Source organism: Chelmon rostratus, chromosome 18, assembly GCF_017976325.1.
Source record: "Chelmon rostratus isolate fCheRos1 chromosome 18, fCheRos1.pri, whole genome shotgun sequence".
NCBI classification, from domain to species: Eukaryota; Metazoa; Chordata; class Actinopteri; order Chaetodontiformes; family Chaetodontidae; genus Chelmon; species Chelmon rostratus.
The window spans coordinates 23,001,534-23,024,382 of record NC_055675.1 but is presented as its reverse complement, the minus strand read 5'-3'; the positions used below and the strand labels follow the sequence as shown (position 1 = coordinate 23,024,382).

The window sequence follows — 22,849 nt, the reverse complement described above, 5'->3', positions numbered from 1 at the left end:
CACAAGGAGGAGATGGTTTAAAACTCATCAATGAAGTAGTGACGATACGATGACAGGACCAATAACTGTCGAGGCTCTGAGATCCTCGCTCACATCTACTTTTCATTTAATCAGGTTGTAGGATTCAGGTCAGCTTAGAGAGGGAGTTACAGCAGGAGATGGACGATGGAGAGGAACTGGAGGATCAGTCAGGAGGATGAGGAAGGGCAGTCAGGAGGATGAGGTGGAGTGGGATTGACATTGCAGTCTTACTTTGCTTCTGTTCCTGAGATGCAGTTTGAAATGTTTTCTAGTATTTGTGGGGATTCTCAGTCTTAAAAAACGTCTTCCTGCTGTTAGCTGTAACAAGGCCTTGTTTATGTTGAGCTTGTTTTATTTGTTCTTTGCCAGTTTTGCTGCAGTAGCATATTTTGTTCCCTCCTTTCTTTGTGCACCTGACACCCCAAACTGGGCATGGCCAGCATACCAGCGCCATGGTAACATGACACCCAGCAATGAAGTGGTTGCCATAGCAGTGTTCAGTAGCTTGCCGGTGTTGGGTTCCACTGGTGGCTACCATTCACGGGAGTGTCAGCTGTTTGTCTTTGGTGACAGTGGGCCCTGTGTGGAAGTGGACAAGCACCCACTGGTGTCAAATGTGGCTAGTAAATTGAATGTGTTTGGATTTTGGACTGCGTGTGAGACAAAACAACCATTTTTAATGTGCCACTATGGATTTCTGGGATATTGTAATTACTATATTGTTGACCAAAGGATTAATGGAGAACATAATCGGTAGAATAAGCAGTAATAATAATAATTGCTGGTTAAGGTCCTGCTCTTTCAAGCTTTACAGCCCGTTCTTGACCTGAACAGCAGTTAACAATGCATTCTCGACTAGGGGTCCATTTGCTGTTCTTCCTATGCTTTCAGCTGTTTTGCACAGTCTTCAGCAGATGCAGTGTGTCTGGTTGTTACGGGGCGGTTGTTTTCACTTTCAAGTTTGAACATACAGTTGTGAGCTCAAGAGTTTGCTTTGGACAAAAGTCTGAAGATTTTATGCAGTTCCATGGCAGCTGAGCAAACTTTGTCTGCTGATAAAGACCATGATATGAAGATATGCGAGAAATCTCCGAAACAAGCGAGTCCACCTTGAGCTGACACTGCTTTGTCAACAGCAATTGAATGTTTCAGTCCGGTTTAATTTGAGATTACATTCTCTCCAAATTGTTCTCCATTCTGAACCTCATTGAGTGAGGGAAGAAAAACCCAGAAAAACCAAAGCAGATGCTTGACCAGATGACCCCTGAATTTGAGGTAATTTGTGGTGAAATTTTTACTTTGCAGATTACAGACATGGCAGATTCACACAGGATTAAGCATGCAGACGACCTCTGTGGATATTAAAAATCCCATGTGAAAGGGGCTTTAAAAGCTAAATTACACAGCAGTTAATTACCGGCCTGGATATACAGTAGGTAATCAAAAGAGAGACTTATTAAGACTTCTTGTGCTTCCTGCAGACATCCTGATTTGTGGCTCAGTTAGTTGAGCAGGTGGGTTTACTGTTTGACCGTTTTGGTCTGTTGGTCAGTCTGAAAGTTTGTCATTACCTCCTCCTCCCTGTTTTTGCACCAAAGTCACTCCAAGGCTGAGAGAGAGATGTGGGCGGACCTGCATAATTCAACGCCTCATCCCGAGAGACTGCGTGTGTGTGTGTGTGTGTGTGTGTGTGTGTGTGTGTGTGTGTGTGTGTGTGTGTGTGTGTGTGTGTGTGTGTGTGTGTACACTGCATTCTTAAGACTGCTTCTCTATTCTCTGCACGTTGGGACCTTCAGAAACGCCTGGTAAGGTCACGCTTGTGCTCACGTTCATGTGTTTGTGTGTAACTCCATAGCCCCGATCACAAGGTGCCATGTTTAACCAGCCCCCTGTAAACCACTGCAGACTGTTATTGATCTTTCTGCACACACACACAAACACGCCCAGAAGCATGTGTGACCTTATTTTGCAGAGGTCTCTATTTTCTCTGTGTCTCTTTGTCTTTGGCTGTCTCTCGCTCTCCCTCACTCTCTGTCTCTCTGTGTGTGTCTCTCTCTCTCTCTTGCTTCTTTTATAGTTACTGAGAATGAGAGCGAAAATATCAGTAAATGGAGCAGAAGTGAATGCTTCCTCTGTCCATTTAGTTTCTGACTCTCACTTTGAACGTTTCCACTGGATTTAGACTGATATGACTTTGTCACAGCTGACACAAATACCTATGTGGATATTTTTGGGATACATTTACTAACTACAAACATTAACTGTATTTAGATTTCACCATTGTAGTGCCAAAAGGAAGTGAAAATACTGTGAAATCTCTTAAAGTGATCTCTCTATGTGCAAACATAGAAAGACTGTGGCCTGAATATGAAACAGGCTTCTATTAGAGACGTGCCTTTATTCCATTTGTCCCTGTTTTCATTATTGTATTCGTTCATATTTTTTGTCAGTCGTGTCTTCTTTTCTGGCCTGGTTTTTATGCAAACTTCCTCCATGTTTTCCTGTCTTGTCTTCATAAAGTCAGGATAATGTACATTTCCACAATGCTAGGTCTGTCTGTACACCACAGTTATTTCGTCATCCTCATCACTGTTGGTCCAAGCCTGTATTTTTAACATAGGTACTGTTTTGATTTACTAATAGTACATTTACTAATACTATTCACTGACGAATGTCTGGGATAATCAATTCCAGTTAACTTATTCTGTGTCCAGGCAGACTCCATCGTTTCCATCATCTTCTCACACATCTGGGACTTTTTTTTTTAATTGAGGTCACATTCCGGGAACAAAGATGAAGACACCAACACATTTTCTGCACATCCCACTTGGAATAGCAGAACTGCGCCGTGTTGTTTTCATGTCTTGAACAATGGCCTCTCTGTCAGCCTGGGCTTCTACTTATTAACAGTGTTTTTGTGTGTGTGTTCAGTAAAAGCTTGAAGATTGATGGACATGTCCGTCCTATCAGTAGTTTGCACAGTTAAGATGTGGTAGCCCTCCAAACCCCCAGTCCCCTGTGCGAACTCAAACTATGTGCAGTCGTGGCTTTTACTAGGGTCTGATCTCGAGCTGAGATGTTTAAGTCAGCGTTTCAGTAAATATGCATTTATGGCTTAGTGCAGTGGAGAGTTTATAACACGAGCTACAGTATTTTTTTAGCCAGACTGTGGGTAAACACAGTGTATAGTTAGAATCGTTAGGAGCCTTTGTGACTTCAAAATTGGCAATTTTACAGGTGATGAACATAAGGAGACAAGGTGTCTGTAAGAAGGCAGGTTTTTAGGTAATGAAACATCTTCAGCGACACGTGAAGTCAAGTTGGCAGCCATGTCAGCCATACATCATGTCTCATGTATGTTTACTCTGTCTGGGCATGGGTGCAAGACTGGAGACAAGCTCATCAGCCCTTAACGGCCTTGTGGTGGGCAATTACCTCACACACAAACACACATACACACCCACTTGCACACAATGATTTCTTTCCAGTGGCCATGCAGTTATCTGCCAGCCTTGATCCTTGCGGGTTGCTTATGGAGGCGTTGAGGCAGTGAACAGGCCTGATTTGTGGCCAGGCGTCACCACTGGGTCCAGACGATTTATACCTACCATACCTTCCCACAATGCCTTACTCTGTCAGGATGACAGGGGAGCTGGGTGGACGGGGGGGTTGGTGGCTGAACGGCTCGATACTGAAGCAGAAACTCACCTGAAACAAAGAGGCTTTTCTGTGCAGCCACAGAGGAAATGTGTGCATTTAGTGTTTTCATTCATTCTGGACAACAGGCCTTTGCTGCTCCCTTTGTTTTTCCTGCTGGTTCAGGTTGGTTTTGCTCTGCAGGAAATTCAGTGAAATTCCTGATTGGTACAGTCACCGTATCAGATTTTGACTTTGATTCTGCACTAACTTTCAGATGTTATTACAGGACTGGTCTGCTTTGTTGGAATATTTCAATATTTGCCTTCTTTTCTTTATTAAGCGACTTTAGTGTGATCGTAGGTTTCATTCCAGATATGCCTCTCCACATAGACAGTTAAAAAGGTCAGCAGTAAATCAGCAGCAGCTCCAGCTTTCCCCCATCTGTTCCTCTGACAACACCTGATCAAACTGTGGTCATATCAAATAACCTCTGCTGTATACTGCAAGATTGGAATATGCAAGTGTATCATATCTTGAAGCCTGCGACCCTCTTTAGCTGTTGAAGAGAGCGAACTACTACTTCCAACCACATTTTAGTTAAATGCTATAAAGTTGAATATTTTTAAATGTCCAGGCTTCATTTTTTTTGTCATTGAAGAGCTGTTAAAAAGCATAGTGAATAATATGGAGTGCGCTGATATGACTTTCCTTCTTGATATTGATTCCAATACCTCAACTCAGGGTATTTGCTGATACAGAATGCCAGTTTGATATCAATGAGTAACCCAGAGCAGAATCAAACGTCTCCTTGGACGTTGACAAAGATGCTGTATTTATGGATCCGTCACATCTGACAGATATTTGATGCACTTATTAAAGTATCCAGGTTGTCATTGCATCGCTACATCACTATGAAAAATCTAGAGTTTATGTGGTAAAATATGTCTTATTATGTGTTTAGACTGGTGAACAAGCTGCACTGCTGTTAAAAACAAAGTTGTTGTTATTACTAAATGTAGGTTTTTGATTTCTGCAGACCCTTTTTAATTCAAGGTCTTTTCAAGGTCAGCATTTTCATAAAAAGCCTTGAAACCAATAAATAGAGGCCACATAGCTTCAGCACACACAGATGAGAGTCGATCAGAGCTATCACCAGGTACTACACCCCACCTGAAGTTTCAGCACTTGTGAATTCAATTCTTGCAGTCTGCAGTGGGTCTTTCGGGTTTTTTAAACCTCTAGATAGAGAGAACGTCATTTTTACTCTTTTCTGTACCTTTCTTGTTTGGATGGCAGGTTCTAATCATACATCTTCAACCGCAAGTACTGCTGAGATATTTGATATTGTGGATAAGCCTTGCATCCTTTGGCTATTTAAAGCAAGAGGACAGTAATTCCCCCGCTTCATGTGATGGGATTCTTCGTCTTCTCCTCCTCTCCCTTCTTTTTCTCTGTGTGTCGGTGTGTCTGATGTCTTTGAAATGTCTCTGCTGGGATCTGATGTGGGATGACTTTCCCCTCCCCACATCTGAGTTAAAACCTCGGTCCAGCTGACCTCAGACACAGGCTTAGGGAGGAATCCCGCCGTGTTGCTGCAGGTGGGGCTGCAACAATATTGACTCAGGAACTCAGTTCATTTTATTAGGCGTGTGTGTGTGTGTGTGTGTGTGTGTGTGTGTGTGTGTGTGTGTGTGTGTGTGCATGTGTGTGTGGACTAAGATGACGCACAGCAGCTGGAATCTATTCTCATTTTCAAACAACCATCATCCACAAAGCTCCTCTCCTCCCTTCTCTTCAAATTCATCTCTTCAATGCCAAAAAAAAAAAATTCAAGTATTCAGTGTCTCCATGGAAACTATGGTTTCACCTTTTTTGATTTGCCAGCATTAATTAAACACAGTGCTGCAGTGTCAGTGCAAGAGAAACCACAGTGTTGGTAAACAAAAAAAGTTGGGTTATTCGCAGTTAATGGTGGGAAATAGAGCAACAGTAGCAGTAAACGGCAGCTTAGCTTCAAACTCACCAAACCGGGCCACATATTGCCCAGAACAGCTGAGGCTTTAGAGCTGCAATGCCTCATTTCAACATAGCGGTAAGTTGTATTTCCAGTTGCCTGCTAAAAAGAGAAAAAGCTGCCCAAAACTAGATTCAAAGCATCAGAAGAGAGAGAATGAGGCTCAGGATTGTTGGTTTACCCAAGAGCCAGTGAGCCATGGCTATGTTTTGTTTTTTTATATTGCATTTCCATCACATCCCAGTGAGTATTATCCCCACTAAAGTGAGATTATTGTTTCAGAGAAGTCAAAGCCTGCAGGAGCTGGTCACTGCTTCCTGTTGCAGGTGTGTGACGATGAGCCACTCTGTCAGCCTGAGTGTTTCTAAGTACACCTCTCATTACCTCAAATGTAACACCAGCTTCCACGCAAAAAGCTGCAAAAGTTGTCAGTGTGGAAATTAGACCGGAGACTGCACAGCTTAGATGGGCAGTATGAAATGTTGATGCCTTCAGGTGCTAACGAGGTTGCATTTGAGTTTAAAGTGAACGTTTGCTGGAGCACCTCGGTAGCTGAGGGGTTACAGCACATGCGGCTTGGTCGCAACTGTTGCTGCTTTGTTGCGTGTTATATCTGTCTGTCTGTCTGTCTCTCTATCCCCCCCCCCCCCCCCCTTTCCTATCTGCCTTTTCACCATCACTGCCCAAAAAAGCAAGAAATATATGGATAATAAAGTGGATGTTTGCTCTGCTGTCCTGGAAGCCTAGCGGTTAAGATGCGTGCCATATAACTGTCCATGGTTTGAGTCCAGCTGGGAATCTGCTGCATGTCTCCCTCTCATTTACTGTCAATCTTTATTGATCTCTAAAAAAGGCCAAGCAAACAAGCTCATCTATATCTATATCTGTATCTGTATCTGTATCTACTATTATTTATATAATTCATTGGATAACTAGGAATTTCACTAATGGATTAGTTGTAGATCTCATTAGATCTCAGTGTTTGACCATTAGGCTTGTTCTTCCATTAGAATTGTGTTTATAAGTATTGATTTATCGCAGTATTGATTGACTGTAAACAGGCCTATTGAATTGTTTTCCAGCTGTAAATGGTGTTTACCTGATCCTGAAACCTTATCCTCACTCTGACATGCAGCGATGTTCACTCTCAGCAGACAAGCATCATACTGGAGCCAAAATTGGTTTACGTACTCGGAAATGGTGCTCTGGTTAGTTTCCTGAACACCTGATAACCCCCTACCCACCACTCGCCCTCTTTCTCTCACACACAAATATAGCCAAGCTGTGTGTATGTAGCATGGGTTTAAAAACAGCTTTGAAGGCTCGCTGCTGTTTCTTGTAACCTGGAGACTGAAAAGGAGATGTGGGAGAACGATAAAAGCGTGAGTGGTGAGTGCTTGTGATGGAGTGCTCCTTACAAGCGGGGTTGAGTCATAAAACTGATTATATCAAGGTGATATAAATGTATTTGTGGACGTTTGGGTCAAAAGTGAGTCCGTCAGTGTTCTGTAGTGGAACTCATCGTGTCCGTGTGGAGCTTTTCGGACAGCAGCATTGTGTGTACCTCTGCAGTTTGAAGTGGCCTTTGGAACGGTCATAAATACCAGCTTGAACAGCAACACAACTGGAAACTCCTTGCTTGCAAAAAGTGAAAGTGGATGCATCAACAAAGGTGCACACAGAGCAAAAGACAAACATTAGAGAGGTTGTAACACGACATGCTGATAAGTGTTTGAGCTCAGTGCTCCTCCTCAGGCAGCATTTTATTTGTCTTGTCTGCACACCTCAAGCTGGAATAAATATTTTCCCTTTTTGCAGACAAGCAGCTTCCAGTGGTCTTTGTGAAGTTTCTCTCAGCCTGTCTGCATCCTCTCATAGATACCTGCACTCAGCATTCTCAAATATTGACTTCTGTCACTGTGTTACAGTGATACAATGCAGTTTCAGGTGGGAAATCTGAATGAAATATCCACTCACAGTGTATGTAATGTTATATACTATAGTTATTTTTTTTCCTTGAACCACTGGGCCAGTCTCATGTCAACTGAGACAGGACTGTCTGTCTGTTTTTGACTTATCACAGAGACAGATCAAGAAAACTAGATCATCTCACAGTCTATGTAGTACTATTACTCATCTCTATATACAGTATATATTTTACATGAAAGCATCCACAGCATTCAAGCCACATGGTATCAAACTGTTTCAGAGCTCATGTTGAATTTAAAGGTTTCTGAAGACAAATGTACCGTATGTATGTATGTATTCTGTTGTAACTTTGACTCTGTATCTTGTCGGAGAAGAAGAAGGAATTTGTGAGCCCAGAGCTCATCGACTCGTCTGCGTGGGTTATTGTAATGTTCATTATAATTTACTATATTTGTAAAGTGCTTTTCTAGACTTAAAGCACCAGCAGGCATTGATACAAAAACATTCAGCGTATCGTTGCACTCGGCAAGAACAGTAGTTGTCAAACCATGTTTAAAAAGGCGTCTTTAAAGAAGTAACAGCAGAGGTGCTGCTGGCTTTCCTGTGTGGAAAGCTACGGGTTATCTCACCCTCCAAACAATCAGAGTCTGGGTGCCGCACCAGGCTAAGTCTGCTAAGTCCAGCATGAATTTTGACATAATTTTGTGAGTGACACAAAAGGCAAAGATTCAAGCATCCAGAGCATCCGGACTGAGATGCATCTGTAGAATTTCATCAAGCTAACTTTTCAAACCACCTCCAGATGTGGCTTGGAAAGGACTTGGGCTGGAAATCTGAACAATGCCCAACACTGCCACTTCCTGTGCCTGTTTACGTGCTGACATTCCATTGTTAAGAGGTGTGAAATTAAGCAATTGAAACCCAGGAAGAGGTGATGATGAAAGAGTAACAAATTTGCTCTCTCTGATTTGAATTAGTTCAGCAGCAGTTTACAGTTTCAGCGCCATGAAACTCACCTCAGATTCATTCCAGAATGAAATGAATTTACAGGCAGGAAAACTGCAGTCTGCTTGAAGTTTAATCCACCACTCCCACCTCTCTAAAACACACACACACACACACACACACACACACACACACACACACACACACACACACACACACACACACACACACACACACACAGACGAGAGACAGGCACCAGGTGGGATCTGGTTTTTACAGCCAGAGAGTGAAGTTAACTCACTTTCTCATGCGAGCACACGTGACCTTCGACCTCTCTCCTGGAAGACCTTTGACCCGGAGGTGTTAGTCAGAAAGTGTGATGGGTCAGGCTTATCTCTCACACAGCATGCTTCCCCCCGAGAGTTCACATGCACTGTCACAGAGGCGCTGTTTGAGTGTAGTATTACTTATTAAATGGATTTACATCTGGCGGTCCTGAGCCGAGCTTTCTGAAAGGAACAGAATAAGATGTGTGCGTGAGAGTTTTTAATGACAGCACCCTTTTATTTTTCATTTCTTTGGGATTGGGGTGTTTTGGTGATTTCTGAAGGAGTAGACAGAGAATGAATTAAAGATAAAATACAAACTAAGATCTACCAATACAGGGAGTTTTCTTTGACACGAGAATGTGTTTCTGGAGTATCAGTAAAACACTGAAAACAAAAGGGAAACACTTTAAGTTCCCTTATTTAACATTAATTAATAAGAATCTTATAAACATCTGTGAAATTGTTTATAATGTAGTTGTTGCCGCTGTTCACATTGACGCAGATATTATATGTCTACATTAAGGTAAAAACAGGTGATACATTGGTCCGTCTGATTTACTCAACGTCCGGGATTAAATGCATCAACCGCATGACACACACACACACACACACACACACACACACACACACACACACACACACACACACTTTCTCCCTCTCTGGTCTCCATCAGGTTTTAGCTAACTGATAACATCTATTCACAATGTTGCCCTACTTGTGTGTGTGTCAATAGTCACAGGTAGCACTCAACTCTCTCTCTCTCTCTCTCTCTCTCTCTCTCTCTCTCTCTCTCTCTCTCTCTCTCTGCCCCAGTACCATATAGGTCTAATACACACACACACACACAGTAACTTCACACAGGAGTTAATTAGCATCAGACTTAGAAAGCGTGCTCATCCACTACATGTCGACCCTCTATATAAACACATTCCCACAGTGACAGAAGTAGTCCAACTTCAAAGACTTCCCAGAAGCTCGGTTGATACCTCTGCGCCCCGACTTCACTGGAAATATGTGATATGTGTGTTTGACAGGCAGCGTGTAGCAGGTCTGATCCGGGCTGTTGTTTGGTGACATACTGCTGCATTAGCATTTCCTGCCAGCCCGTGTGTGCTGTTTGCGAAATCAAAAGGCTGTTAGGGATTAGAATGAAAGCTGCCGAAAGGATAAACTGAACAGTTTGTTCTTGTTTTGCCCTCACATTTTACATTTTGCAATTTTGAGCATTTAGCTGACACACTCAAACAACAAGCTGCTAAAAACGGAGTCTGAGGTCAGGCTTGTGTCCTTTTTAAAGTCCAGATGAATTTGCCCTTTGTGCACTTTCTTCTCTGTTTTGCAATCAATTAAAAAAATAACTCTTAGCCTTAAAGCCAACGTGGCAGGGTGGTGCATGCTCCAGCACCGTATGTACTGTGTACTCAGCGTGTTGTTGTGCGCTTAGCTTTATAGACATGTCACGCCCTTCACTAAGAAGTTTGTTGTTTTGTTTGGTCTGCGTGGTATTCATTCAAATAAGATGTGGAGACCTCATGCTCATGGTTGTTGTAGTTATTTGTTAATCTATAGTCATACTTTTTCCAGAATAGAAAACTGAAAGACACTTCCCATGATTCACTGCAGCCTTTGAGGTTTGACTCATTCAGTGTCCTCAGATTGTGGTTGAAAGATTAAATAATGATGCGTTATTTTTTGAGGGGAGCAAAAGGCCACACAAATAAATCACCGAATCAAGAAGGATACTGTGCTTAACCAAAACAAAACTGTGTAGATACAGCGAACATTACACTATTATTTATTACGTCAGCTTAATCAAATATGCTTCAAACGCTGCATTCATCAACACTAGTCATTGGTTTTCATACTGTAGTCAAATGGGTGTTGTCTTAAATTTATGTATTATAATAGTATACCAAATAATATTTTTGTGTGAATGTGTATGTAATAGTGGTAGACTGATGACCGGCATTAGCTGATGGCTACGCTCATGAGCCCGATTAAACCAAAAATGTCTGCAGACGCGTCAGAGACGGTGCACATTTTTTACGTTGAAGAATTTTTTTTTTGTTGAAGTGAATAATACATTGGTGTTAAATAAATGTTCATTGGGACCAGAAAACAAAAACACACTGCTGGGTGCTTCTGTGTGCTCTAACAAGTCCTGAAGTGTAGGACTGGACCATGGCCTTCATGTGGTGGTTTAGCACTTACCTGCAAATTGTCGAGCTCTCCTCGTACTCAGCCCGGTGCTTCTTTGAACTCTGCTTTGAACTTCACCACCACTGTGGAGCCGGTGGTGCTACTTTCAGTCATGCGTGTTGTCGATGTGTGTAATGGTATGACTTCAGTATGACAATAAGTTGAATAATTCCCATTGTCAGAATCTGAAATAGTTAAAATCATATTAAGCATTATACAGATATTATGGTGAACAATATGATGTAGCACACCTGTAGACTGGACCATTACCATGAGCATGGAGGTTGGATATGGACCATAACCTGGAGGCATGGCTCTGTAGGACTGTACCATGTCCTGGAGGAGTAGGGGAGCAGGACTGTTGCGCTGGACTTGAACCACATGTGTTTGTACTTGTCTATTCCCAGTTGCCCAAAGGGGACTGTGGTTGTACTGGGCAGTGTGTTAATTATCCACTGCTGGCTCTTAGCTGGGCTTTGTTTGAACCCAAGTGGACTAGTGTCTCCACAGTAACAGTTACCAACGGTTACACAAGCCTGACAACGGCAACCCTCAATGACCCACATTCCAGCAGGAAATCACAACACACACACATTCCCGGCTCCACCCTTGTCTATCGAAACTCTGCGCAGTGTTTCCACTCTGCCTCAGTGTGTCTCGATCAAACATGGGAAGGGGAGAGACAGGGGGAGGAAACGGGTGAGAGCGATGGAGAAAGTTTCGTCTTTCATGTAAGGAAAAGAAAGTATTGGCATCAGCACCCTCTGCCTCTCTTAGCTGTGTGAATGTGTGTGAGACGGAGACACATACAAACTTAAACAGTGTCAAGTTGATCTGCTGAAATGTAGTTTAGATCTTTGCCTCAAAACACTTTGCTCACACACTCACACACACTCGATATGTCACCTTAGAAAGTCGTTCAGCCAGTTGTCCACCATGTTGGCGAGGTCTGTCTTCAGAATTGAAATTCAGAAGTGCCTCGTTGGCACCTTGACAGGAAAAATACCTGCGCTGTAGAAGAACCACAGTCAGGTTTTTCCCACAGACGCTCATGAAGGCACAACATCCCCCATCATCAAGAGCAGGAATATATTTTTATGTAAACCTTAGAGTATATGAACCATTGTCTTCAGGAAAATCCTCAGAGAACCATCGGTCACAGTCAGAGTTTTTCTTTCAGAGGATGGACACAATGACATGACCACGATCACTACAATAACCCTGCTGTGTGTGCTACTTTGAACGTTCAGTTTTGTTGAGGTTGTTTTTGAGGTATGTTGATTTAATTCCAGTGGCAGTGGTTTCCATATCACTGTGATTGTTAAGCAGCCAGTTTGATGCCCGTTTGCTGTGATATTAGAGGAAAAAGCACATGCTAGCTTTCTAATGTCTACATGCTGCTACATAAAATCTCTGACATTAAAATGAAATATGAGGCCAGTTTGACTGCACTGTCAGCACTGTGGGACATAGGATTATATGAGGACCGGTTGTGTGTGCTGTATCTTAAAGGCATTGTTGTTCTGTAGTAAACTCTGAAGAGGAACATGTCAACATGTAGGTAATAAATTTGTACCTGTGCAGACATACAGTGTAGACAGCCCCGGGTGTTTGTTTCAGCCTCCTGCTTCCACATCCAGCAGCTGTGTTTGAGCCTGTGTTTTGTGTGTAAGAGAGAGCGAGGGTTTCCTAGACGAGCCCCGTGAGACGACATGAAATAAATATGGAATGTAAAACACAAATAACGCTTCATTTGGTATTAATCGAGAAACTGAAATAATTTCCTTGAAAGAAAAGCTGCTTAAATTGTAGTAAATGGTTGGTGATTAATTGGAAATGCATCAGTCAAATATATTGAAACTTCTTGTGCCTTTTTAAGAAACTGAAGTCGGTTACAGGGCACAAAGGTTGGTATGCGGTTTGACAGCCAGGTCAGTGAATGACTGAACAACCTGCTGACACACTCCACTCGCTGGCTCTCAGCCACTGATGCTTCATGTGGCTGCTGAACAGTCACCTTACTGCGCAGTGACTGCTTTCAGTTCTTATTTGAATCAGCTGAAATAAACCAACAGTCTTCTTTACTTCAAATGAGCTCACAGAAAATGGGAAATAATTTGAATGCAGTCCATATTTCTGCAGTTAAACCAACCACCTCCAGTTTGTATAATAAACTGATTACGGACTCTTGGTTTCACTCTTTGTCTTCTTCAGGACTTGGAGTTCCATGGCGTGATGCGGTTCTACTTCCAGGACCGGGTTGCTGGTAACTTTGCCACCAAGTGCATCAGAGTGTCCAGTACGGCGACAACGCAGGACGTCATCGAGACGTTAGCTGAGAAGTTCAGACCAGACATGAGGATGCTTTCCTCGCCAAAATACTCTCTGTATGAGGTCCACGTCAGTGGCGGTGAGTCCCACAGGCCGTCGATGAGAAGTTGACCGACGCAAGCCAAAATAATCTTTACAAGTCCACTAACGTTTCAGTGAATAATAGTAATTTGACACGGTTGACTCTCAGATGAACCGGTGTATCTGTGTGTGTGTGTTAGAAGAGCGTCAGCTGGACCTGGACGAGAAGCCCCTCGTCGTTCAGCTGAACTGGAACAAAGACGACAGAGAGGGACGCTTCGTCCTGAAGAACGAGAACGACATCCTTCCCAAGGTCAGCCGCTCTGTCTGACGCCGTCTGTTAACCCATTTCACTGTCGTCCCGCCGGTTCAGTAGTGTGCTGACTCGTCCATTCAATCATCATCTGTCCCCTGTGAAAGTAAAACATTGTAGAAGATTGAGACCAGGACACTGTATGGAGCCACGTGGATTCAGTAGTCCAGAACACAATGTGTTGACCATTAGCTGTGTTTCTAGCTATGTTTGCCTTCTCTAAAATATAGGCTGTCACTAACTGAATAAATCAGGTTTAAAACTAAATGAAAACACCCTGCATGCACCTGATCAGATGGAACTTTCTGAGATAACTGAGGAACATTTGTCCTTGACCGTCTATCTTCATTCAGTTTGTCTGCTCATTTTTTTCTTCATTCAAAAATGAATCCACCCTTACAGAAGCAGGCTTCTCCTCATCGTCCCTTAAAGGGCCTCATTCACTCTTCTTCCCCTCTCTACCAGAAGAGTCAGAGTAACGGGCCAGAGAAGGAGAAGGATGGAGTGATCCAGAACTTCAAGAGGACTCTGTCCAAGAAGGAGAAGAAGAAGGAAAAGAAGAGGGAGAAGGAGTTCGCCCGGATCCCTGATGGAGACGAGCAGGCGCTCAGCCGGGAGGACGGGTAACGCACACACACACACACACACACAGTCATCCATCTTACTGTCCTGCCCTTATATCCTCTCAGTCCTCGGAGAGGATCTTGTTTTTTTTAATGCCAAGAAAAGCGCAGAAGCTTCCAGAAGAGGAGAGGATCCTGATTTAAACTTTGACCTTTCTGTCTTCTTCTTTTTCTTCCTCTCACTCGTTGTGCCATCTCCTTCATCATTCTTCTCCCTCATTTTCCGGGTTCAGGGAAAACAGTCGTCTGGCTGCAGAGGTTTACAAGGACATGCCGGAGACCAGCTTCACCAGGACAATCTCCAACCCGGAGGTGGTGATGAAGAGGAGACGCCAGCAGAAACTGGAGAAACGCATGCAGGAGTTCATGAGCAGTGATGGGAGGCCCGACTCAGGTGTGTAAACAGTTTCCTCTAACTTCTGACAAATTCAGTCTTGTTTACTCGTGTCCAGACCCTCAAAAACTGAACCAGGGACTTCACTGTGTAGTGCTGAGGCTCAGATCCAGATAAGGTTGTGAAGAAACATTCCTGGGAACTAAATGGGATTCATTATAATGAAATATAAGTTTTAAAACAACCAACACATGTCTGCCTCTCCGGATGCAGCACCTGGGCCTTAGTCTAGACAATAATGAAGACCTTGGTATCTTCTTTAGAGGAGCCCCAGAGCTCCTCTGCACAGTTTGGAGAACCTGTTATCAGGACAACCATCTCTGCAAAAGCAAACCAAACAGAGCTGTATGACAGACGGAAGCAACTTCAGAGTAAAACACATGATAAGTAACCTAACTAATAGTCTCTTCTGAGTAGCAGGCGTGGGTGGAATATATAAGGACACCTCGCAGCATCCAGAGCTGAGAAACTGATCAGGATTGACAAAAAAATGAAGCTAAATATAAAAACCTGCTCCCAGAGTGAACATGACATCATGCAAAGATTCACCTCTCACAACAGCAACACCCAGTTCACACAGCCAGACACGGAGCTGTATTGGCTTCAGAACAAGTCCGACTGTCTTCGTGTGACTGAAGACAAACCTGACGTGAACCGCAGAGGAAATCTGCAGAGCGACCTGGAAATCACAGTTCACTGCAGCTCCTTATCCAGAGCTCGAGAGCTTGTGACAGAGCTCGAGAAATCTGCAAGGAAGGTAAGAAACAGCTGGTAGAGGTGTGCTGCAGCTGCACTCACTACCAGTACTGTTTCTGCAAAGTAGGAGCTGAATACATCACTCACTCATTCATAATAAAATAGTCAGATGTAACATGTGTTTTCACATCCGTCTCTGCATCATGTTTACATCAGCTGGTCCTCAGAAGGCCATATGTTGTGGGACAGTCTCACGCCGACGTGTTTGCAAACAGAAAAAGACATACGTGCATGTTTGAATAAATGAAATGAAATGAACACGCTGGCTGGTTCGGTGACTCAGGCATTACCTAACCACTCTGCCAGGCAGACAGATGGACCCCTGAACCGACTCTAAAAACAGCTTTAACCACTGTCCACATACGGTAGACACACACACACACACACACACACACACACCCCCGGTGGGACAGGATGGCTTGTGGTCAGACAATGACGTTCTCCCAGCAGAAAGTGCTATTTTAAACAAGCTGATTTTATGTAATGCTTCTGAAAATCCTGTTTGCTTTGCTGAAGATGGGTTCGTGGGATATACGAATGTGATCATTTCTAATTGACACATCACGGTCACATTTCTAAATGATGGACACAATCACTTTCTATATGCATGAAGCACAGTGAAGTCAGTATTCCCACACAGAATATCTGATGTCCGTCTAATACACGTCGTTTTAAGAATTTCCTGTCATCTTAACTGATCATTACCTTTAGTTTGATTGGCAGAGCGCTTGAGCTGACTTACATTCAGTTCTGATCATGCTGGATGGGTGAATTGAGTTACATACCTGCAGTGTGAACAACATGAACATGAAGCAAACTTTAGATCATTTTCATTCTTTAAGAGCATCAGTAGTTTCTGTGCTTTATACTAACTTCCTTTTATTTAGGGTCTTTATTTCCGAATAATGATCAAACGACGTGGGGCTGCGACGGCTAACAAAATGTCTGTTTTGTACCTTTCCTGCAGGAGGCACTTTGCGGATATACGCTGACAGTCTGAAGCCCAACATCCCGTATAAGACCATCCTGCTCTCCACCAGAGACACGGCTGACTTTGCTGTGGTGGAGGCGCTGGAGAAGTACGGGCTGGAGAAGGAGAACCCCAGAGAGTACTGCATCGCTCGGGTAACGACGCTTATCTTTCTACACATTCTTCAGCTTTTACCTCACTGTCTAATCCCACGCTAAAGACGTGTCCTCCACCCTCCTACTCCACCATTAAACATACCATCCTCTCAGGTAGACAGTGCGTACCAAAAACATCACATTTGCTCTCTTCCTGTCCTGATAAGTTAAGTTCAACTAGTTTTGGTAGAACCTGGTGTTAACTGCTGCCTTTGAGGCACATTTTGTCCTGTTTTTTGTGACTTGCAAGTCTCCAGCTGAAGTGGATCCTGTTAAAAAGACAAACTCATATTTGGTTGCAGCACCTCATTTGTCGTAATTTGATACACATCAAATTCAAAGTGCGTTTCTTGTAGTATCCCGCCACTGTTCCACTGCTGAACAGCTACATCCTATCTCATCAATGAACACCTCCATCATCCTTCTGAGAGGCTGTGCAGAAGACAGCCAAGGTCACGGTCACATGCACAAGAACACACATGCAGACAGACAGACACACACACGTACACATATAAATGCACACACTCTTCACTGGACCGGCAGATTGAAACAGAATGCTACTTGGCACTAAAACCTTTGGGAGGAATGCAATTCAATTGCTTTCAGACTGAGTGCTATAGCAGCAGCAGATGCTCTATGTCTGTGTCTGTGTGTGTCTGTGTGTGTCTGTGTGTGTCTGTGTGTGTCTTTGTCTGTATGTATGTATGTATGTATGTATGTATGTATGTATGTGTGTGTGTGTGTGTGTGTGTGTGTGTGTGTGTGTGTGTGTGTGTGTGTGTGTGAGTGTGTGTGTGTGTGCGCGCATGTGTGACAGTGAACTTGGCTGCCCTCCTCACAGCCTCTCCCTTATCTGTCCTCTCAGATGGACTCTGGCTATGGCCAATCATATGAAATAACTGCTGTTACCACAGCCAATACAGTGGAAGACCCTCTAGAGACCACACGCACGTGCACACACACACACACACGCACACACTGTTGATAGTCAGTAGCAATTTGCTGATGAGACTAAAGCACAGGGAAAGTCCATTAGGTTAGTGAGCATGAGAAAGAGGCACTAGTATGCTAGCTTGTTACAGTGTGTGTTCCTGTTGGAGGGGGAGGGGATGTTAACGGAGATGAGACCGAACAGGATGAAGATATGTAGGGCAGCTGTGATATTCCATAAAGAAATACAGCAAAAACTGCAACATGTATGAAGCTTGAGAACATCAGAATTTCATTTAGAGAAGTAAACCAATCAGTTAACAGCTCTGCTCCTTGTTCTCAAAAATGGTTCGTACGCGAGTTAAAAGCTCGCAACAACAACTCTGCAACAACAGAGTCCGAGCATTAAAATCCAATACATATTTCAGACAGCCTAATGTGCTAAATTAAGAGTTGTCACTTTGTAGCAAGACAGGACACATGAAATGAATCTTTAACTAAGAATCTTTAGCTTTAAATCATGGAATCACTTCCACAGATGAGTTTATGTGGACACTGGAGCCTCCGGAAATGAGGAACATTGAACAGTCCGGTTTTGGAAAATCTGTCATCTTTTGCTATCTGTGACAGTCATTAAAAGTCTGTCAGTATCACGTTAATAGTATCTCATTAAACTGCGGTCCTGTCATCGGTGGGCTTTGGTATCTTTAGTTGCTTAACTGAAAATGTTGTTTTCTGTCTTGTTTTCTGTGCAGCAAGATGATAAGTCTGGAAAGGAGGCGATTCTGGACGATAGTGAGTGTCCACTGCAGATCTTCAGGGACTGGCCCGCTGACAGAGGTAATACACACAGAAGTATGCATACACACACACAAATAGTCACAAAAAAGTTGCATGCTTCCTTCACACTCTGGTCCTCTTTTCTTTGTTGCTACCGCCCCCTCCTGCTGCCGAACAGTCATTACACTTTGTCAGTAGCTCCTCTTGCTCTTGTGGTGTGTTTTGTTTAGAGCATCACAGAGGAGTTGGGTTGTGAGCATGAGTGCACTTTGTACAGAATGGCTTTTTTTCTTTTGGAGATGTATATGTGTATGTTTCAAGAATGCTCTGATCGCTTCTTAATTACGTCATTTATTAATTGGACAATCCTGGTGGTGAAAAGCACACCGTGTCAATGTGATATTATAACATGTTATCATGTCCTGTGTCAGGAGCGCTAGTGTTCCAGCTGAAGAAGAGACCCCCCGACTACCAGGGGAGGAAGGGAAGGAAAGTGGATGACAAGGGCCTGCGAGGGAAGGACGGCAGCAGCTCCCTGCCGCCTGAGAAACTGCCTTACCTGGTGGAGCTGAGTCCAGGTGAAACTGCAACACACATGTATACACACAACACCATGATGCTACGGTAGCATCCATCAGCTGTACTGTAACAGTAGTGGTAGTCGAAGTAGGAGCACCTGCTCTAGGTCAGGTAGTGGCCAACAGACAGCCATGCAGCTGCATAACTTTTAGGGTTACTCAAAGGTCAGGTTGTCCTCCTCCTTCATTCAACAGCTTCCACAATAAGTATTGTTTATTAAATTGTATTAAAAAACAGTAATTACTGGATAACGATACAGTTTGTTTGTATATTGGAAATTATAATATTTGTTGTTTTGCCCTGTGCTGCTTATGGTTATAAAGTCCTGACCTCACCTGTGTGGTGTTATTGGCTGGGGGCCTCACATCCACTGCCCATCTTGCTTTGCACAATAATACAGCACCACACACTTCTGGTGGGTCATAACTGATGATTGAGAGGATTGCTTTGTTATGACTCTGTACTTTGTGATTTTGACAATCCTGAATAGCATACCTTTGAAGGTTTTCTCATTCATCACAGCATCCTTTATCTTCAGCAATGCTAGTATTAGACCCACTATTTTCTTTATCATGTCACGCAAAAGGAAGAATTGTGAGGGGAATATTTTGCAGTTTCTTAAGATCAAGGTCAAATGGTGTAAGTAAGGAGATATGGGTGAGATTATACAGAAATATCCGTATCAACAATCTAGTGCAGGGTGCAGCTGACTTTAAAATACCTCTGCAACAAACCCTGTACCACTCAAGTGTGAATATAGTGACCCAGTTTAACAGACGAAGATAACAGATGCCAGAATCCTGCAGGTACAGTCGCAGACATCAGACTGTTTATGGTGCCTTTATATCTGAAATAGAAGTAGACTGGGCAGGGTGAGGGACTTGGAGTACAACGAAAGGTAAGTAGCTTCAGCTAAGCTCCTTGAATGCAGTAGAAATCCCAGTATGGAGACATTATTGTGATGGTAAAAAAACACCCTTAAACCTATAGGAGCATTTTGGGAAACAAACCCGACCTGAGCCTTGCTGAACGTGGTGTTACCCAGCTAACAGCTTGTTTCTCGGTACTGATCCCTCTCTCTTCAGCTTCCTCTTTGTCTGTCGTATGCCTCATGCCATTAACTTGCCTGGCCGCTCAGTGCTGACCTGGTGTTTGGGAACCAGTGGGTCTGGTCCAGGAATATACTAACACATCTACTTCATGCACTGTCAGGTTGATGGGTCACTGTCTGTGGGAAACAGCCAAGATGGGGAATGGATTTGGTGGCTCCTAAATAATGGGTGCTGGGTGTCTGTGTGTATGAGTGTGTGTGTTTGTTCCTGTACTTTTATACTTGATAAACAAGTTAGATCAGTGCAGTGGCTAAGATTAGTGTGTATAAGACTTAATATGTCATGATCAGCTCACCAGTATCAGTCCAAACCAGTGTCCACATGTGTTAGCCAGGACAGCAAGAGGGGCAAAGGTGCTTTTAAAGTTAACCAATCACTGCAGGGGGTTACCGGCAGTTCAATCTACTGTACTGTTTAGAACTGATAAGTAGTGAATTTTAATGGAACCATAAACAAACTCCACGGTTTGATCTCAGTCTAGTCTATTATCTGGTGTGTGCTGTATTGACATCTAAAAGTGTTCCAGCCATTTAGGTGAATTATTCCTTTAGAGCTCTTTCAGGATTAGGACTCAGTATTAGACAATGAAACTACTCTTTGTGTGTGTGTGTGTGCGTGCGCGTGTGTGTGCATGTGTAATATATGCGTCCATGCAATTAATTGGTTAACAAGGTAATGCTGCATTTTTCCTCCTTGCTGCATTTTCACCCTCTGCTATGTGTCTGTTTTCTTTCCCACCTTCTTATGGCATGGTGTGTTTGTTTGTGTGTGTATGTGTGTGTGTGTGTGTGTGTTTGCGTGTGCGTGTGGGGCCTTGTGCATGTGTACTTCTACCTCCACACCTGCCTGCCTGTTTGCCTAGGGCGAGGGAATCACTATGCCTACTACGCCTATCGGCACCACGAAGGTAAAAATCCACCACACCTCCTCTGTGTCTGTTGCAGTGGCTGATGGGATTGTGAGGGGGGAGGTGTAGTGACCCCCGACTCCCAGTAATAATCACACAGACCCCCTTACCCACCTCCCACCTCCAAATGTTGTGTCTGTGTTGTACTTGTAGTCCTTAGTAGGATTACTGCACAAGTTCCTCAGTCGACAAACGTCCATTCTGCTCAGACATTTTTAGATTTTAGTGATAGAAAGTTTATTCAGTTCTCTTTACACAATGCTGACTTCAGTTTTTATGGAATAAATGTGCTTTCCTGCCTTTCCCTCATGTCTGTATGGTAAAATGTAGCCACAGTCAGTTAGCTTAGCTTAGCACGAAGACAGGTGCACTTTCAGAACCAACATCTCTGCAGAAGACAGTATTAGTGGTAGTTCATGGAAACGTATAACTTCATATGCATTTGTTTTGCCAGTTCTAGTAAAATGTCTCATTCAGACTGTGACCAGCTGATGAAAGCTTATAGATGGTTTCCTCTGAACCGCAGAAGTGAACTCTGGGAAATGCAAGTTTTCAGTTTCTTTTTAAACCTCATTATATTGGTGTAAAAGGCCAAGCTGTCCTGGTTGATTTGTCATATTAGCTGTCTGTAGACGTTTATTTTTAGAAGCTTGTTCTGAGGTTTTTCTGATACCCATTCATTTGTCCCAGATTTGTTTTTTTTTTCCCAGAGCAGCCAAAGTTTCCCCTTTTTCCTCAGTGAACTAATATGCTTTGCTTTTTACTAAACTCCTGTTTACTAATAACCAATAATTGTTCAGCACGTCTCGCCACATGTTTTGCCACTTTAGCAGCATATATCCCAGCGTGTGCTGGTCGTGTGGACTTCCTGTTGGAGTGATGGATGGAGTCCGTGCTGTCAGTATGAGTGTGTGAGGTTGAGGTTTTTGTTTTAACTCTGGTGTGAGGACCACCCCGCCCTGTGCTAAATGTGAGTGTTGGTGTGTGTTTGTGTGTGTGTAGACGGGTCCGACTCCCGGGACAAACCAAAGCTGTACCGGCTTCAGCACAGCATCACTGAGGTTGGCTCAGACTGCACAGAGGACGGAGCCATCCAGGTAACGGCACCACGGAAACACTCACAGCTAATTAAAATCAAACTGAAATCTGAATCCTGCTCGCTTTTTGTGTGAAATGTAAACTTTATAAACCTCATTTTGAAAAAGGATAAAACAGTCTTCGGACATGTTCTTGGAAACAGAATCTAAGATTAATTTCTCTGAGGACTGGTGTTGCTAGGAGACACGCTGTCAACTTCCATAGTGAACATCACGATATAAGAGTTTCGTTCCCCTGTTTTCACGAAGCTTTGCATAATGCTGGTTATGTATCGTGAGCAGCTGAACACGTCTGTTCTTTCACAATATTCAGCACTTGCACTGGAGGCTATCCTGATGTTGCCGTTAGCACTGATGTCCAGTAGACAATGTCTTTTATGGCAGCTGTTGCACACTCAGCACTGTGGACCTGCCTCTTTTTTCATGGGACCAGTTGTGTTGATGACAAATGACCAGACTGTCAAAAAGATTCTATTTACAACATGAAATCATTTATTTTTCTATTAATTTGTCACATTTCATTCATTAAAACAAAACAGACCCCTACATGAGCACGTGAGAGAACCTGTAGGACTCGCAGATGTTTCAGCAGTATGCTTGTTAAATAAGATGCTACCACTGTTTGCAGCTGCTCTAAATGCAGACTTCAGCACTGCAAACATTAACCTGTGATTGAAAAGACAATAAGGAGAAGTGTCGTCCAGATTAACAAAGGGTCAAATCACAGATGAGATAAGACTGTGGCCTCAGCTGGCTAAATATCTCTGTGGCTGTTTGAGTTGAAGTGATAGAACAGACCATTCTT

The 22,849-nt window shown here is 43.3% G+C and overlaps 1 protein-coding gene across 1 annotated transcript in view; it reads left to right on the top strand.

The window, feature by feature from the left end:
* Positions 1-22,849, top strand: part of LOC121622463 (afadin-like) — a 93,866-nt gene that overhangs the window by 15,564 nt on the left and 55,453 nt on the right. The window contains 8 exon segments of the mRNA XM_041959426.1: positions 13,291-13,486; positions 13,629-13,741; positions 14,207-14,364; positions 14,598-14,758; positions 16,482-16,639; positions 18,325-18,409; positions 18,781-18,927; positions 21,950-22,044. Coding sequence (XP_041815360.1) covers positions 13,291-13,486; positions 13,629-13,741; positions 14,207-14,364; positions 14,598-14,758; positions 16,482-16,639; positions 18,325-18,409; positions 18,781-18,927; positions 21,950-22,044 — 1,113 coding nt within the window.